The following is a 19714-nucleotide window of genomic DNA, read 5'->3' as shown; positions in this document are numbered from 1 at the left end:
GGTTCTGTCCTTGGGCCCCTTCTTTTTTCAATCTACACTTCTTCCTTAGGCTCCATAATCTCTTCTCATGGTTTCCACTATCATCTTTATGCTGACGACACCCAGCTTTATCTCTCCACACCAGAAATCACTGCGGAAACCCAGGCCAAAGTACTGGCCTGCCTATCCGACATTGCTGCCTGGATGTCCAACCGTCACCTGAAACTAAACATGGCCAAGACGGAACTTATTGTGTTCCCACCCAAACCCACTTCTCCTCTCCCTTCACTCTCTATCTCAATTGATAACACCCTCATCGTCCCTGTCTCATCTGCCCGCAACCTTGGTGTCATCTTCGACTCCTCCCTCTCCTTCTCTGCGCATATCCAGCAGATAGCCAAGACCTGTCGCTTCTACCTCTATAACATTAGCAAAATTCGCCCCCTCCTCTGCGAGCACACCACTCGAACTCTCATCCACTCTCTCATTACCTCTCGCCTTGACTACTGCAACCTACTCCTCACCGGCCTCCCACTTAGCCATCTATCCCTCCTTCAGTCCATCCAGAACTCGGCCGCACGTCTTATCTTCCGCCTCAACCGATATACTCATATCACCCCTCTCCTCAAATCACTTCACTGGCTTCCGATCAGATACCGCATACAGTTCAAGCTTCTCCTACTCACCTACAAATGCACTCGATCTGCAGCCCCTCCTTATCTCTCTACTCTCATCTCCCCTTATGTCCCCACCCGTAACCTCCGCTCTCTTGACAAATCCCTCCTTTCAGTACCCTTCTCCACCACCGCCAACTCTAGGCTTCGCCCTTTCTGCCTCGCTTCACCCCATGCTTGGAACAAACTCCCTGAGCCCATACGCCGGGCCCCCTCCCTACCCATCTTCAAATCATTGCTCAAAGCCCACCTCTTCAATGTCGCCTTCGGCACCTAATCACTACACCTTTTCTCAGGAAATCTAAACTTCTAAACTACCCCAACTTGACATTTCGTCCTTTAGATTGTAAGCTCTTCTGAGCAGGGACTGTCCTTATTTGTTAATTTGTACAGCGCTGCGTAACCCTAGTAGCGCTCTAGAAATGTTAAGTAGTAGTAGCATCCCACCGCATATGCATGAGTGCCTTCCCACACAGCATAATCAAACAAGACCAGCAGTCTTCTTTCCGTGGAGCAGAGAGGTCGCATTTAGTGAGCTATCAGCACATCATTTTTCTTTTTTTGAGTGTGAGTTTTCCATTTTATTTTTTTTTCCTTCCCCTGTATGGATAGTGTTTCTTTAATTTTTGTGGCATTTTTAATTTTCTTTATTTTTTCCAGCTCTGAGGCCCGCTTAGGCCTGAGCTTCAGTTGCAAATTGTCTGTCAGGCTTTTTCTTTTTTTCCTTACCATTAAGACATTTGATTTTGTCTTGGTTGTTGACGTTTGGGGTGTCTAGGTCATGATCATGATGCTTATGACTGTTCTCTCTGTTTCAAAATGCAGAAAAAAACTCAGAAGTTGAGGCAGGATCAACAGGATAAATTTTTTGGACCCCCTAAGTCCAGCCCATCAACACTGGCATCAGAAGCATCAGTCCCCATGGCCGCCGAAGCTGCATCGGACACTGGGAGATCTCAGCCTGCCTCAACATTGGGCAGTCTGATTCGGACCTAACACCGAGGAAGCATGTGGATTCAACTTCATCCTCATTGGCACTGAAGGACCATGATGCCATGCATTAGGCAAAGGCCAAGAAGCATTGGCATCAGTCCTCCTTGAGGCATAATGCCGGCAGCTCCAGAGCATTGGAGTTGCCAATAGTTGAGAAGCATCAGCGCCACAAGGAGCACTTCCTCTCTACAATTGCGGTACTGTCACACCACAATCTCGCCATGGCTGGGACCCTGCTTCCAATTCGGCACCAACAGATTCCCAGGCTGCCTCCACACCAGCACCAACCTAGCCTTTTCTGACACCTGTCCCAAGGAGCGTATCCAAGCCATGCTCCAAGAGTAGCTGGTATACCTTCTTCCAGAACACAGTGACAAGGCATCAAGGGTACTTGCACCAGACATGGAGCCACCTCAGCCCATTCTGGAGGCTCATGCCCTGCCTGTGGGGTGGTTATCGATGCCAGTGCTGCATCAGGTATTGGTGTCAGCACCAACCAATGCAGTGTCCCTTTCTAAGTCGAGAAATCCCCTGGATTTTCAAGGGCAAGCTTCACCTCGGGACACCCATCATCGAGGCCTGGACTTTCTTACAGCAGACCGAGGCAGGCACTGACTCAGACATCTTATGATGACTATTTTGCTGAATCTGAGTCAGACCATTCCTGGGCTTCTGAGGAGAAACTTGAAAACTTCTCAGAGGAGAGATCTGTAGGTTCCAGGGGCGTAGCCAGACTTCAGCGGGAGGGGGTCCAGAGCCCAAGGTGAGGGGCACATTTTACCCCCCCCAGTGCCACTGACCCCCCCACCACCACCACTTTTGACCCCCCCCCCAGGTGCCACCGCCCCTCCTCGTCCCTTTCGAGCCCCCTCCAACCTTCCCCCACCACCACCACCACCAGATACCTTTGCTGGCGCGAGTCCCCAACCCCCGCCAGCCAAAGTCCCCTTGCAGGACGTCAGGACTCACAGAAACAGAATCCAGATCAGCAACGCGCCAGAGACCGGCACTGAAGAGGACCAGCTGGCGGGGGTTGGGGACCTCCGCCAGCAAAGGTACCTGACAGCGGCGGGGAAGGGTTGGCAGCAGAGGGAGAGGGGGATCGAATGTGGCGGGGAGGTGAAAGCAGGGGGGCCAGGGCTAAATCAGCGGGGGCCCATGCAGTGGCGTAGCTAGGGTAGTTGACACCCAGAGCCGGTCATTTTTTAACACCCCCCCCCCCCAAATCCAGTACTAGGCATACCAAGAATACAAAACACTCAGGACCTATAGAGCAATTCTTCCATACCATAAGCAGTAATTTGTACGAGTCACACAAGGAAAAGGAAAGCATCTTGAACACTACAGTGAGCACTAGAACATCAATTCACCTATTGTAAAACGAAAACAGACAGATTAGTACAGATCTTCAATCCTGCACAGTCAATGCCAACCGAAAGCCATGTCTTTTCACAAACACAGATACACCCTAATCCACTATAGAATAAATAATCATAAACTTTCTATTTAGACAAAAATTAAACTGAACCCCCGATGCCAGACTCTGCATACAATTCAACACCACAGAAACAGAAAATGTCCCCTAGTACTGTGCAAAATATAAAGACAGCAGATGTAAATTTGAAAAAACTAACAAATACCAATCACCACTTTACAAATTAACAAACAGAAATAAAACAAATACAGAAAATAAAATACCATTTTATTGGACTAATACATTTAGCTTCCAGAGGCCAAAATCTCCTTCCTCAGGTCAATACAGTATAGTACTGTTACAGTATCCTATCCTGACCTGAGAAAGGGGGTTTTGTTCTCTGAAAGTTAAGTCAAAATGTATTAAAATTAGTGCAATAAAAAGATTACCTTATTTACGTTCTATTTATAAACATTTATTAACACAGCTACAATACTATATCCTAAAGCAAAAAAATCAAAATATATATTTTATTTACAGTTTGTTGTCTCTGGTTTCTGCTTTCCTCAACTTCTTTTCACTGTCTTCCTTCCATCCAGCATCTGTCTTCGCTCTCTCTCTGCCATCCAGTGTCTGCCCTCTCTAATGTCCCTTCCATCCACTGTCTGCCCTCTCTCTCCCTTCCATCCACATCTGCCCTCTATTTCTGCACCTTCCATCCACCATCTGCCCTCTCTCCCTCCCATCTATCTCTGCCCCTTCCATCCACCATTTGCCCCAGTCTGCCCTCTTTCTCTCTCCCCCTTCCACCCACCATCTGCCCTTTCTCTCTGCCCCTTCAATCCGTCTGCCCTCCCTCTCCCATCCATCCAGGGTCTGCCCTCCCTCACACTCCCCCCTTCCATCCAGGGTCTGTCCCCTCTCTCTCTGCCCCCTCTTTTCAGCCCCCAGTTCCAGCCCCCTTCATCCACCACATGCCTTGCATCTCCCCTTTTCAGCCCCAGACCCATTCTCCCACCTGCCCCAGGCATGGACCCATTTTCCCTCCTGCCCCCTTGTCAGACCCCAGTTCCAGCTTCAGACTCCTTCTCCCATCTGAGCACTCACCTCCCCAATCCCGTTCTCCCCTCTGAACTCCCCCACCCCTCCCCAATCCCCTTCTCCCCTCTGAGCACCCATCTGAGCTCCCCCACCCCTCCCCAATCCCCTTCTCCCCTCTGAGCACCCCTCTAAGCTCCCCCTCCCTCCCCAATCTCCTTCTCCCCTCTGAGCACCCATCTGAGCTCCCCCACCCTCCCCAATCCCCTTCCCTCTGAGCTCCCTCTCTCCCATCTGAGCCCCCCATCCCCCCTCCGTCGAGAGCCGACAGAGCCCTCTTCTCCTGTCACCACCCTGCCTTTTTTTAAAATCCATGCAGCGACGCAGGCAGCGCCTCGCGTCTGCCCTGAGTGTGCTGTGAAAAGAGAAAATCGCATCGCTGGCTTCAGGCCTTCCCTTGTTTTGTCCTGCCCTCGAGGAAATTAAAAAAAAAAGGCAGGGTTGTGGCAGGAGACAAGAGCTGTCGGCTCTCAACGGAGCACCCCCCCCCCCCCCACTTGCTGACACCCGGGGCGGACCACCCCTACCGCCCCGCCCTTGCTACGCCACTGGGCCCATGCCCCCGTATCCCCACCTAGCTACACCCCTGGTAGGTACACCCTCAGATCCCTCCCCTCCACAGGAGAGAAGGAAATCTTCTCCAGAGCAGCTCTCCTATTTTGGTGTTATAAGGGAATTGGCTACAGTTATTGCATTTCAGTTGGACGTAAAGGACAAGCACAGGGCTTGCAGATGAGAAACTGGGAGACCCCTCTCCCTATGCAGGTGGTACTGAAGAAGGCTCCCAGATTTGAAAAGGCTACTCCATGGTATTCAAATTCACTCTCAAAAGGGCAAGAGCTCTCAGACTCATTCCTTGGCTCCCCTGGGTAGAGATGCTCAGACTCTGGACTCCTTTGGAAGGAAGGTTTTTCAGGCCTCAATGCACATATCCTGCATCAAGACCTATCAGCTCTACACAAGCCTGTACTTGAAGTCCCTGATGTCCAATGTGCTCATCTTTGTGGACATTCTCCACCAGATAAGGTTGCGGAGGTTGGCCAGTAAGCAGGAGTATAGAAAGTATCTAACTAGGGGCACTTTGATTCTTTTGATGTGGGCTCTCCGCATTAGGTGTGGGAATGCCAGACCCTCATGGCTACATGTTTCTGACCTAGAGAGGTTGAGGGATGTCCTTTGCTGTGAAGACAATCTTTTTGGGGACAAAGCGGAAGAAGTCGTGGACCTCATCAAGAAACATGCTGATACCATTGTTTCTCTTTCGGTCTCCTCCTGCACCCTTCACCTCGCAGAGGTTTTTTGGAGGATACAGGAAGGTCACCTACTACTCTCAAAGGTATAGGTACCTCTTCTTTTCATCCTCCAGAACAGAACCAGGCCCAGCGCTCCCATTTTGATAGTGGATGGCCCAGTAACCTCAGCAGGATCCCCAGTCAAAGCCAGAGACAGGCTTTTGACTGGCTCCAAGAGAGTAAAAGTACAGTAAAAGTTCCTGGATGACCTTCCAGTAGGAGGGAGACTGATTTTTGTTCCAAGAAAGCCAGAAAGGTGACCTCCCTTGCCCCTTGTAACATCAGACAGGTTCTGAAAATATTCTGAACCAGAAACACTCTCAATTGGCAACAAAGATCTCCAAAGTGCCCTCCAAGAGCAGCATTCCTCAACCCAAGGAAGTGCTCGCAGTGGAACTCAACTTCTCAACACCTGTGTGGTCTAACCCATTCCACCAGGGGAAGAGATTCTATTCCAAGAACTTTCTTCTGCCCAAGAAGGCAGAGATATTTGAGCACCCTTCTTCCCATGATTCAGAAACACATGTGGTTGTGCTCTCTGGATGCTTACACCCATATCCAGATACATCCCAGTCACAGGAGGTATCTCAGATTTCAAGTAGGCAAGCACGCCTTCTGGTATCACATCTTGCCATTTGGCCTCACGTCCAACCCCAGAATTCTTACAAAGTGTCTTGCTATAGTCGCAGCATTGCTATGCAGGTTGGGGGTGCATGTGTTTCCCTACTTGGACGATTGGCTGGTCTAGAGAACATCAAAGGAAAGTTCTCAGGAGTTCATGCAGAGGACTACTACTGGGGTTCATTGCAAACTACACCAAGTCACATTTGCTCCCACCTGCACCTACCTGATGCCAGAATGAGCAGATTTGTAAGTTGTACACTTATGAGAACATAAGTGGTGCAATAATGGTTCTCTACTCAGCCAGCCACTTACTTTATGACTAATGTGTGAACTGAGCACTCCTTATACAATTCTAAAATAATTTGTAATTTTTGTTTATTTTCATTTATATGTAATTTACTAGTCAGGAATTTAATTGTTAATTATACCTAAATATATAATCTACATTAGTGAGGTATAAAGTTTAATATTATTATTTCTCCTAGTTTGTATTACCATTCTGTTTGTTACAAATGCCATTGTCATTCAGATTTACAGCAGCCAACAGGTTACAGCTCAGCAGATGTTGAGATTTATGGGCCATATGTCCTCCACTCTCCATGTCACTGTCATGGCTCACCTTCATTTGAGGGCTGCCCAATGGACCCTTGCTTCCCAGTATCGTTAGGCCATGAGGAACCTTGTGGATTTCATTTCTACAACCTCAGAATTGTCCCAGTCTCTTTTCTGATGGATGATTCAGCCCAATTTGGTCCTGGGGCTTCCACTCCAAATTCCACTGCCTCAGTGGGTCCTGACAACAGATGTGTCCAATCTAGGATGGGGAGCCCATGTCAATAGGCTTCACACCTAAGGTCTTTGGTCTGCTCAGAAGGCCTTACTTCACATCAACCTCTTGGAACTGCAAGTGATATGGAATGTTCTAAAGGTTTTCTGAGATCGGCTGCTAAACCAAATTATTCTAGTCCAGACAACCAGATTGCCAAAAGCAGGGGAGTAAGGGATCATATCCCTTATTTCAGGACGTGGTCAGGATTTGCCAGTGGGTCTCCAATCATGGCACGGCACTCAGAGCCACAAAACAGAATGGTAATACAAACTAGGAGAAATAATAATATTAAACATTATACCTCACTAATGTAGATTATATATTTAGGTATAATTAACAATTAAATTCCTGACTAGTAAATTACATATAAATGAAAATAAACAAAAATTACAAATTATTTTAGAATTGTATAAGGAGTGCTCAGTTCACACATTAGTCATAAAGTAAGTGGCTGGCTGAGTAGAGAACCATTATTGCACCACTTATGTTCTCATAAGTGTACAACTTACAAATCAATCTGCTATATAGCAGTATCCATCATTCAACCAATGACATATATCACCATCATAAAGCACAGTGGTGACAAATATAGAATGGCACAGGAGATGCTAAAGTATGCACAAATATAACAACTAATATAATTATAGAGACAAAAGTAAATATTAAAACAGCAGTTCCAATCAGCACACTAATTCAAAATGAAGCAAATCACTGTATTGAAGAAGTAGGTCTCATGATTTAGATTGTAAGCTCTTTTGAGCAGGGACTGTCTTCTTCATGTTCAATTGTAAAGCGCTGCGTACGACTGGTAGCACTATAGAAGTGATTTATAGTAGTAATAGTAGTAGTCATGATAGTTCCAAAACACAATGAAAAAATGTGTCACTTGTTGTAGCCAAGTAGAGCAAACAAATATCATGAGACCTATTTCTTCAGATAAGTGCAGTACATTAATTAGTTTTATTTTAGTGTGCTGATTAGAACTACTGTTTTAATATTTATTTTTGTCTCTTTAATTATATTAGTTGATATATTTGTGCACACTTTAGCATCTGTGCCATTCTATGTTTGTCGCTGCTTGAACGATGGATACCCCTATATATTGCAGAGATTGATTTGTAAGATCTACACTTATGAGAAAACAAGTGGTGCAATAATGGTTCTCTATTCAGCCAGTCACTTACTTTATGACTGATCTGTGAACTGAGAACTCCTTTAAAAATTCTAAAAGTTCTGGATCCAAGATGGCGCCTAGGATGGACGTGCGTGAAGCAGCTCCTGCCTCGCTATAGAATTCTGCTGAGTAGGAGTTTTCTCAAACCCGTAATGGGGAAGAGGAAAGGGAAGCCCAATGTGCCCACTTCCACAGACCGGGTAAACCCTTCTTCCACGCGAGAAGCTCAAAATCTTCTATCCGGTAAGGTAGAAGAGCAGACTACCAAGATGGAATCCTTAGAAAATGAGGTAACATCTGTTAAAACTTCTATATTAGCAGTTATAAAAGATAACTTTCAGAAACGAAAAATTGATTATTTGGAGAATCAGTTAAGGAGGAATAATTTACGGTTTTTGAACTTTCCCAAATCCCCTCTTATTCCTGCTAAAGAAATGTTCCTCCAATAACAAAAATGCAATATATTTCTGGTGCTGGAATAAGAAGATTACCTCAAACTCCTCAACCTGACCTAAATCTAACACAATTTCTTGAAAGCTCCTTGGAAGTTATTTCAGAAAGGACAACATTGTTGATTTCATTTGCTCTAGAACCGGACCAAAACAATATATATTAGACTTTTTTTCCACCACATCAATACTTCTTTCCTTGGATCTAAAATCCAAATTTTTCCTGCTCTTTCAAGAGACACACAAAAAAAAGAAGAAAAGAGTTAATGTTGATGAAAGCAAGAGTTCTCCATTTAGGAGCGACTTTTCTACTTAAATTTCCATGCAGATGTCATATTTCTTTGGATTCCACTAATTATATTTTCTTTGATCCAGGGAAGATGTTAGAATTTATTTCCAGTAAAGAGTAATGTAGTATTTATCCTGGATCATATGTATTATTAATCGGCTGCGCCAACTCTAATTCCTTCCATTCTATAGATAATTATTATTTCTTATAATTTAATTGTGTCTTATATAAGACAATTTCCTAGCTCTTGGATCACTAATTGTGGACTAATTTATAATTTTTTATTGCCTTACTTTGATTTAATCTTTATAATTTCTCTTTTCCATATTTCAAGATTTATGTATATTGCATCAATAGAAATCAAACAAAATAAAACATGGACAAGAAAATATGATACCTTTTTTATTGGACATAACTTAATACATTTCTTGATTAGCTTTCGAAGGTTGCCCTTCTTCGTCAGATCGGAAATAAGCAAATGTGCTAGCTGGCAGTGTATATAAGTGAAAACATTCAAGACTGACAGGGTGGGAGGATGGGGGTGGGTAGGAGGTATGCATGGGGACATTGATATTCTAACAGGATAGGTGTGGATAGGTGAGGGGTGGGGTGATCAACAGAGACATACAGCTTTATGGTTTATAATGGGCTAGGAACCCCAGATCCTTGTTAAGTCCTTTCTGTTGGGTGTTAAAATATTCAATCATTCTGACTTCAAAGGTCTTACGTTCTTGTATGGTTTTAAAGTTACCTTTAAGGATTCTCACTGTGAAGTCACTGGTACAGTGTCCTGGTCCTGTAAAATGCTGACCAACAGGTGTGGGAACCCTACTGGCACCAGTGTTGTTCATGTGATATCTATGTAAATTGAATCTTGTCTTAAGCATCTGGCCTGTTTCTCCAATATAGCATCCTTTGTTACATTTTTTACACTGAATGATAGAAGGGCACACTTCCCTGTAATTTATCCAGTTGCAAACTATGCCAAAATATTTCACAGGACCCCAAAGTCATCCACAAAGGAAAGATATTCAACATAAAGGGATCTTTCACTTGCTCATCTTCCAATGTGGTATATATCATTCAGTGTAAAAAATGTAACAAAGGATACTATATTGGAGAAACAGGTTCCTTTTCAGTCTGTGATGGAAGTTTACTTCTGATTAGCTTGTGTTTTAAGTTGGGTGGCTGTCGGAAGGCCAGTACTGGTGGGGATGGGAATATCTCTTTCAGTAATTCATCCTCCTGGAGTATAGGTTGTAGATCTCTTATGATTTTCTTCAGTCTTTCCAGCTCTGGATTGTATGTCACTACAAGGGGGATTCTGTCTGTGGATTTTTTCTCCTTGTACTATATTGCATAAATGTAAATGTGAAAATTTATAAATAAAAAATTTAAAAAATTCTAAAAGTTCTAAATAATTTTTAATTTTTGTTTATTTTAGTTTATATGTATTTAATTGTTTATTATATCTAAATATATAATCTTTTTTTTTTAAAGAGAATGGCCTGGTAGACAGACTGAGCAGGGTGATGCAACCACACAAGTGGAGTTGTATTCTTCTGTTTGATATTGTACTGCTGGTCCTACACAATCATGCTGGGCAGGAACTTGCGCATGTGCGGTGGGACACTGGCAAAAGCTTCTTAAAAGTATAGAACCCTGGGTATTGTCTGCACCGGGGGTTTGTTGGATCATGTCACTGATGTGTCAGAATTTGTGTCCTGCTGTCCTCAGAGAGGTATGTATGTGTGCTTTCTATGCACAACTGCGGTAATAGAATTCACACTTAGCACGCATCTTCTTGGCTCTTGACTTTAGGCAATCTATATAGAATTACCCCCTAATTCTATAGCGGGTATTCTATAAATGTCTATGCCCAAATGTATGTCTAGCTTGCAAAATTGAGCATAAAAGTTATAGAAAGTAATTTGTGTGCACAACTTTTAGTTTAATAAATTGGCTGTTATTTGGATCTAACAGCCAATTATTGACTTAAATTGGTATTAAATGGCACTAATTGGCACCAATTAGCATTGTGCAACCAACTTCCCTTTGTCACTATTCTAGAAGGTACGCATACAAATTCTATTGCACCCAACTTCTAGTGGGCATGGATTGTGGGTCAAGATCATGCCTAGGAGTTAAGTGTACAAATTATAGAATTTGCACTTAGCGAGCATCATCCCAGTGACTACATTTGGCACTCTTTCTTAAACCTACCACATAACGTTTCTGATTATCAACCTCAGACTGAATTTATCATCTTCCTTCAGAGCAATGACATACTTAACATTAACATGTGCCGTAGTGAATGATTACAGAATATTGAAAAGTCAATGTTCTCTCAGCTCTGAGTGTTTTTCTTTTCAATTGTCATTGGTAAGCTCCTGCAACTCACATACAACCCCTAAAATACCCTGAATCTTCTTAGTATTTCTTAGAAACAGATTCATGTATCTAGAGGTAATTATACTGATTACATAAAATGTTCTTATTAGATACACAGTGGGATCAGTGCAGGAGAACAATGATCAGGTTTGGAAGTACCAACGCTACTTTTTGGTCCAAGAGTACTGCAGCCGCCTCACCATTCCATTCCCTTTTGTTATCTTTGCCTACATGTTTATGATGCTGAAGAAGATCTCTAAGTGCTGCTGTAAGCAGGAATGCAAGGAGCTGTGTATGTGCTGTAAGTACAGTGCTTTGATTGTAACGGGCTGTGAAATTTAGACTAACTGTTCTTGAGATATATTTCAATAGTCTTCTTTGAATTTTTCAAGTTCAATGAGAAGGATGACTCTACGAGCCACTCCACTTTTTATTATATGGCTCCTGCACTTTGGAATGCACTGCCATCTAAACTCCATCTTAAAATTCAAAATCACTCTAAAAACCTGTTGATCTGACTTCAAAGTAAGAAACAGTCTGGCAAAAGCCATTAGAAAGAGATTTCTTTATTCACCATTGTGCACAATGATATTGCCTAGGCAAGGAAGGATGATCAGAGCCCAGAGCAGCAGAGTCTGTCTCTCCCTGGATCCAACAGTCTGGCAAAAGCCATTAGAAAGAGATTACTTTATTCACCATTGTGCACAATGATATTGCCTAGGCAAGGAAGGATGATCAGAGCCCAGAGCAGCAGAGTCTGTCTCTCCCTGGATCCAACATTTTCCAAATTATAATCAGCAAAGTTTGTCATTGTGATATAGGAAATATTAATCTCTGAAAAACAAAACACAGGTGGCCTAACTAAAATTTGATCAATATGCTTAGACCCTACTGATCCTCCTGAATGATTATACCATTCCTTATCTTAGAAAATACATCAGAGGGGCAGCCTAGTGGTCAATGCAATGGACTTTAAACAATGGCACCAGGTACAATTCCCAATACAACTTCTTTATTTTGTATTGTAAGCCCTCCAGGAACAGAATAAAACTTACTGTACCTAACTGTACACCATTACAATTGCCTTTCATCCTACCAGTGTTTCCTATATTTAGGTACAGTCAGTGGCGTATCTAGACAGAAAATTTTGGGGTGGCAACATGGGGGCAAGCTAGGTATGGGGGGGTCAAGGCAATATGACATTTCCACACATCATACCCCTCTTTTCTTCCCCCCTCTACAAGATAACACGAGACCCTGCAAAAAGACACTCAATACCTATATAGGAAACATCACACCATAACAGCCCTAACCCACCTATGAAAAGTCAGTGGTATAAATATTACACTGGGCCCTAGAGCTGCAGTATATCTACTACTGGGGACCTAGAACAAGCTGGACTGTTACAAATTCCTACACAGAGATTATTACATGCTAGCAGAATCCTTCACCTTAGTTGCACATGCAGAACATGGTACAAAATAGGGGAACCACAAAAAAAAAATACAGACAAAACGTGAAATGGCAGCTCCCAAGAAAGCCTGACTCTATAAGCAATGGAAATACTGGTAGAAGAGAAACAAAAATGCATTTTCTCCTTTTCTCTGCTAAATATAAAAATAGAAAAGCTATACATTTCCTAAAGTGGACACATTTCAATCCCTAAAAAGTATTAAATAAAAATAAATTTATTATTTTCTATCTTTGTTGTCTGAGCATTTCATTTCACAAATTGGGCTGCTCCCAGTATTTCTTCCACATTCCACGTATTAATCTTTTCCTAAATTCTTTTCCACATTGACATTTTCCATTTCTTCTTTCTCCACTTGTCTTCTTCCCTTCCATCTCTACATCTGTATGGCACTGATCTTTGCTTCTCCCCCCCCCCCCCTTCTCTTCTTTGCCTTTATATCCACTCCTTTCTGACTTTACCCCTTTCTCTCACCTTGTAGTCCTTAGCCTCATTCTTTTCACCCCTTATCTACCTACCAGCTCTTCCTATCTCCCTCTCATCCACTCTGCAGGACTCCCATTGCCCCTCTGTCTATCTTCTTCCCCATATTCCTCACACCCTCACACCCCCTAGTCTCCTCACAAACCTCAGCTCCTTCCCTGTCTCTCCTTTTTTCTCTTGCTTCCAGACTGTTTTTCTATTTCCTATTGTCTCTCTTTCACTAATTTATTAATCTCATTTCCATCCTCATTCAGCCCCTTCAAAGACTCATCCCCTTCCTCTCTCATACTTCTCCACTGTACTCCCATACCTTTTCAATATGTCCCATCTTCACTCCAGTCCCAGGTCATTCAGACTATGTCTCTGCCTCTTACCCCCATTTCACACACTCACCTATATTCCTAACTCATTTAATACACCCCTATCCATACCTACCCCCCTCAAAATTCCTATCAGTCTCACCATTCCCTAACTCACACCTCACCTCACTATCCCCCTCCAAATTCCCACTCAGTGTTTTCCATCCATAATTTCCTGTTCTGTCTCCAACACACTCTCATTCTTTCCATTTTTCTTCTGCTTTGTTTCCCTTCTCCATAGTACCTGGAAGGGTGGCCAATGTGGCGCAAATTTTTAAAAAGGGTTCTAGGGGTGATTCGGGAAATTATAGACCGGTAAGCCTGACGTCTGTGCCGGGCAAAATGGCAACTATTATAAAGAATAAAATTACAGAACACGTAGATAAACATAGCTTAATGGGACAGAGTCAGCCAAGGGAAGTCTTGCCTCACCAATTTGCTTCATTTCACTGAAGGCGTGAGTAAACATGTAGATAAAGGTGAGCCAGTAGATTTTCAGAAACCTTTTGATAAAGTTCCTCATGAGAGAAAATTAAAGAATCATGGGATAGGAGGCAAGGTTCTGGTTTGGATTAGGAATTGGTTATTGGACAGAAAACAGAGGGTGGAGGAGGGTGAACAGTGGAGTGCTGCAGGGATCTGTACTGGGACTGGTGGTATTTAACATATTTATAAAGGATCTGGAAATCAGAATGACAACTGAGGTGATTACATTTGCAAAACTATTCAAGGTTGTCAAAACACGTGCATACTGTGAAATATTGCAGGAAGATGCAGGAAGACCTTAGGAAATTGGAAGACTGGGCATCCAAATGGCAGATGAAATTTAATGTAGACAAATGCAAGGTGATGCACATTGGAAAGAATAATCCGAATCATAGTTATCTGATGCTAGGGTCCACTTTGGGGGTCAATGTTTTCCACATCCCCCATCCAGTTTTTGTCCTGTTCTCCTCCCCCCCCCCCGCCCCCCACAAACACACACACACACACACACACTCCATATTCCTATCCATATTCTACCTTTCAACTCCTCTCCTGGGGCCCATTCAACCTAACCTGCTGCAATCAGGTTGCATGGCAGCTCCATCTTTTCATCAGGGCCGGGCAACATAATTTCTGTGTTGCCTTTTGAACTGTGGGACTCTGTGTCTATGGAGCCTTACGCAGTTTAAACCTCAGTTGAAACAGATGATGTTTGAACTGCACAGGGCTCCATAGATACAGAGCCCTAATGGTGGCTACGGGGTGGCACTTCCAGTCCATGCCACCCCATATGGGTACAGTAGATATTTTGGTGGGTTTGGAGGGCTCACAATTTCCACCACAAATCTACTAGGTGGAATGAGATTTGCATCTGGATACCCTTGTTCAGTCCTTGGCACAGACCACTAGGCTACTCTTGGGAGCTGCTTGCTGTTCTGTAGGGTATGTCCAAAATACCTGAGGCTGTCATAGTGCATGGTATCCCCTTTCAATTTCAATTCTTAAAGAGGTGGTATGGGGGACAGTATCCACTGGGGGATTAAGGAGGGGTCAAGCCTTAATTCATCCCATGGTCAGCTGGTCATTCAGAGCATTTTTTTTAGCGGATATGATTGAAACAGGTCTAGCTAAAAACATGTCCATCTCTTTAGACTTGTACGTGTTTTCCTGGTCCATTATCACTGAAAGACCTCCTAATATTGGGCCCGCCCTAGTTCTACCCAAACATGCCCACAACACACCCATTTGCTATTTGGATGAACTCAGTGGAAAACGTCCAAATTCTGCCTTTTCAAAAATCACAGTTTAGAAGTTTTTGGCAGATGAACATGTTTTTGGCCATTTTGAGATGTGTATTTGTTTCAAAAAAGAGCTTCTTAGTTTGCTGGTTTTTTTTTTTTCTAAAACTATATTCATTCATTCTTAACATTATTTGCACTTATTTTAGGGGCCCTTTTTCTAAGCTGCAGTAAGCATTAATATGTGATTACCACAAGATAAAATGCTTACTGCTGGGGTATGCTGAGGTATCTTTGTTATTTGTAGCCCATGCACTGGGAGCATGTTTGCGGATGGCAATTGAGTGTGTTCAGCGCTAATTGATTACTGCACAATTACCCATTAATACATGATTAGTGTGTGAGCCCTTACCGCCTAGAAAATAGGTGTAGTAGTTAAGGGCCACACACTAATAGCCATGTGTTAATGGAAACATTTTTGTGTGTGATCCTTATTACTGATATACAGAAATCGGCCATTTTACTCCCATGTTAAAAGGTGGCCTCAGTGTGCAGGAAACCCACATGCTAGAAATAGTGCAGGCCACGCTTTAGTGCAGCTTAGTAAAAGGGCCCCGTGGAGGGGCATTTTCGAAAGGTCATCCAAGTCTGAATGAGGACTTCCTCACGAAGTTGGCCAAAATCAGGTAGGTATAGTGGAAAAATAGTATGGACATCCTTAGACATTCCATTAACGCAGTTCAAAACACCCAAATCAGGGACACCCAAAGTATAGGAAAAAGAACGCCCTTAGACATTCCATTATCGCAGTTGAAAACACCCAAATCAGGGCCGCAGAAAGTATAGGAAAAATACTGCAAAGATGTCCTTAGTACAGTAACAAGGACGCATTTCTCACTGAACTGCCGAAGGACGGCCATCTTACTAGGCCGACCTAAGGACGGCAGCCCTGTAACGTCCTTCGGCAGTTCTGTGAGAAACACGTCCTTGTTATACTTCTCAATGTTCCTTATATTTTCCCCGTACCTGCATATCCGCAACTACATGCACTGTACTTCCGGAACATGCAACTATGCGAAATTTAAGGAACATACATATTTTATTGTGTATATATGAAGTTCGCACACTTGATAATGATCCATATAAGGAAGGCTCTGCACGTGTGAATACGTACTCATCCAGATAAGGCCCCGCACGCGTGACGATGGTCCATGAACGTCCATGCGTGATGGCCGTCCATATGTGGAGCAATTATGTATGCCAGGACGTCCTGTGCATGTAAGGACGTCCATCATGCATGGGCGTCCATATAAGGCAATGTACGTTTTCCAACAGTTATTCACTGAGAAACATGGCTCTCAGCTGGGAGCCACATTTTAATGAGCAGGAGACTCTGTGCCTGGTGCATCTGTGCTTAAAGCACAGAAGAATTCTTTTTCGCCACCACCACCACCTGCCTCCCAGGACTGTCTCCATCGAAGTCTGGTGTGAGATAAGGGACAGGTTGGAGAGGTAAGTGTTTGCTCCCCCTCCCCCCCGGGCTATCAGGGCCCCCTCCTGTAGCTACACATATAAGAGCTCCCTCAGCAGTGTAAGCACAAACTGTAGTCTGCATTCAAGGGTAATCAGTGATATGTGCACATGCACATTCAATAATAGAATCTATATACTAGAAAGGAAAAACACTCCCACATCCCTACAATACTGCACACAAACAGTACTCATGTCCACCTCAATGACATCATCTGTACCAAAGGTAATGCCCCCCCCCCCCCCCAATCAGTGTTGTGAATCTCTCCTATTTGATTTCCAAATGAATTTGTGTGCTGAAGGCAAAAAGGGCCATCCCCTGACTCCTGGTGTACAAACTTATACCTTACAGAAGATTTGGCATTCGGAGGGACCTCGAGTCCCTCTGGCGGAGGTTCCGCAGAATGAAAAGGGAGAGGGCAGGGCACTGAGACGGCGCCTCAGGGCTCGACGTAAGTATTATAAACAGGGCACCTGTACTCATTTGTAAATGTATTTATTTAATAATGCAAATGTCCTGTACAATATCAGTTTCCATGTGGCTAATAGGCAACTAGTAAGTCATAACACCTCTGTCTCAGATCAAGGCCTGAAGTTGCAGCTACCCTCCCATGAGTGTGGCTGTAACTTCCAACTAACCTCCTCTGAGATGAATGAGATGACATGCCTCACTTCTGTACCCCCCTTTCTGGGGTGGATATGGTTTCATGGTATTCTTGCCTGATGTCCTGCTCTTAGTGGATGTCATAGCATGATTTGAAAGTAATGTAAAGAAATAGTGCTTCCATCCCCTCTTCCTTCCCCCCCCCCCCCCCCCAAAATGGTCATCCTACCATAGTCACAACTCAAAATGCCAACACATCTTATAGTGTATTCCTTTTTCAGACCAGCTTCCAGGGGTCCCTGTCATGTCATCTCATGCATCTCACACCCCAGGGCTCACCACTTACCCCACCTTTCCCCATTCCTGCCTTATGCCAGCCAGCCAGCTCCTGCACTATGCAAGCCATGTTGAATGTGCTAATCTCAAGGACAATCCTTTTACATACACAGGGCACTAGCAGCAGCAGGAGGAGGAGGAAACTGAGGCACCACCAGTGATGGAGGAGGAGGCAGAGGCAGCAGCAACAAGCCAAGCGGCAGACCCCTGACATGACATGCCTCCCCTTGAGGGGGATGAGGGCCCAACACCGCCCGCTCTCTCCACCCCAGCATTGCGCCTCCTGCAGCAACTGGTGAATACCCAAAACCAGTTGCTGCAGGAGGTGTCAGCAATGAGGCTGGAGATGGTGACAATGTGGCAGGCTAACGAGCAGCACTTCAGGGCACAGAGGCTGCTCCTGGTGCTGCTCATTAGCCTGCTGCAATGCAGGGGGAAGGATAACGCCTCCCTTGAGACACTGTTTCCCCCAAAATATATTGTTCATAGTTCTATTTTTTGTGTTGTTAAATATAAGTTTAATATTTTTGATATAACAGGGTGTGTGTCTCTACTTTGTGCACTACATATTATCAAATGCTGGGGTTGATTTGAGAGGAGGCAGCAAATCTGGGTTGCATGTCAGGTGAACTGTGACAGAGAAACTTTGGTATATATGTGTGATAAGTGTGGCCATACAGAAGGCCACCTGTTCCTTCCAAACTGCATGGCTATGGCTGCATGGCTATATGATAAGGGGGGGGAGGCTGGATAGGCATTTCTGTTGAAAAACACAAATGCCCATCTAGCCTCTCCCCCCCCCCCTTACCATTCCCATAGCACAGAGTTGTGTAAATAATAGGTATGTTGTCTAGCACTAGTGATCTGCCAAGTAGAAACTTGGAGATAACCATAGGTAGCACATAGACAATGTTTACTCTCTGAGCACCAGACACCCTTACCCACAACCAAACCTCATTGGTGAGGGCCAGGAAGGAGCTACAAAACAGCTGGGTTATCTTTTCACATTGAAGGTATCAGCAATGGTATATAGTGCTCAGGAGAAAAGGGAAAACAAGGGTAAAAGCATTAGATGGATGTTTACTTCATCACAATTGCAATATAATACATCAGGTACAGAAGGGCACATGCTAGGGGAAGTATATAGGCACCAGGCTGTAGCCACCTGCAGGTAATTTAGAATAGGAACTGTAACCAGAACCCCTCTCCCTCACCATGACTTAAGGGCTCAAGGCCGTGGTAGGCACACACCTGTGGCCAGGGCCGTGCTAACACGGTAAGCGAGGTAAGCATGGCAGGGGGGCGCTTCCCTCTGGGGGGCGCCGCCGCACCATGCTCACCTCGCTCGCCCTCCCGCAACATCCCTTTTCTTTTTTTTTTCTTTTTAAATTTACCTCTGTGGTGGCGGTTCCGGCAGCGCAGCGTCAGGGAAGGAGGCGGCGCTCCCGACGTCTCTAGCCTTCCCTTTGCTGTGTTCCGCCTTCTTCTGACGTCAAGGATGACGTCAGAAGAAGGTGGAACACAGCGAAGGGAAGGCTAGACGTCAGGAGCGCCGCCTCCTTCCCTGACGCTGCGCTGCCAGAACCGCCACGGAGGTAAATTTAAAAAGAAAAAAAAAGAAAAGGGATGTTGGGGGGAGAGAAGAGGGTGGGCAGTTGAACAATGGGAGCGGGAGGGCAGGGGAGAAACGAGAGCATGGATGCAAAGGGGGGGAGGAGAAGAGGGCGGGCCAGGCTGGGACATGGGAGAGAGAGGAGCATGGATGCGAGGGGGGGTCATAGAAGGGAGAGAGGGGAATTGCTGGATAGGGATTAATGGAGGGGCAGGGGACAGAGGAGCATGGATGGGCATGGATTGGGAGGGCAGGGCTCAGGGAGAGAGGGGAATTGCTGGATAGGGATGAATGGAGGGGGCAGGGGACAGGAGCATGGATGGGCATGGATTGGGAGGGCAGGGCTCAGAGAGAGAGGGGAATTGCTGGATAGGGATGTATGGAGGGGG

The 19714-nt window shown here is 44.6% G+C and overlaps 1 protein-coding gene across 1 annotated transcript in view; it reads left to right on the top strand.

The window, feature by feature from the left end:
• TRPM8 (transient receptor potential cation channel subfamily M member 8) overlaps positions 1-19714 on the top strand; it is a 1843971-nt gene that overhangs the window by 1732484 nt on the left and 91773 nt on the right. Inside the window, 1 exon segment of the mRNA XM_030210821.1 lies at positions 11317-11507. Within this exon segment, the coding sequence (XP_030066681.1) occupies positions 11317-11507 (191 nt within the window).

This window comes from Microcaecilia unicolor, chromosome 7 (assembly GCF_901765095.1).
Source record: "Microcaecilia unicolor chromosome 7, aMicUni1.1, whole genome shotgun sequence".
NCBI lineage: Eukaryota > Metazoa > Chordata > Amphibia > Gymnophiona > Siphonopidae > Microcaecilia > Microcaecilia unicolor.
Note: the sequence above shows the minus strand (reverse complement) of the source record. Positions and strands in the feature narration are given on the sequence as shown.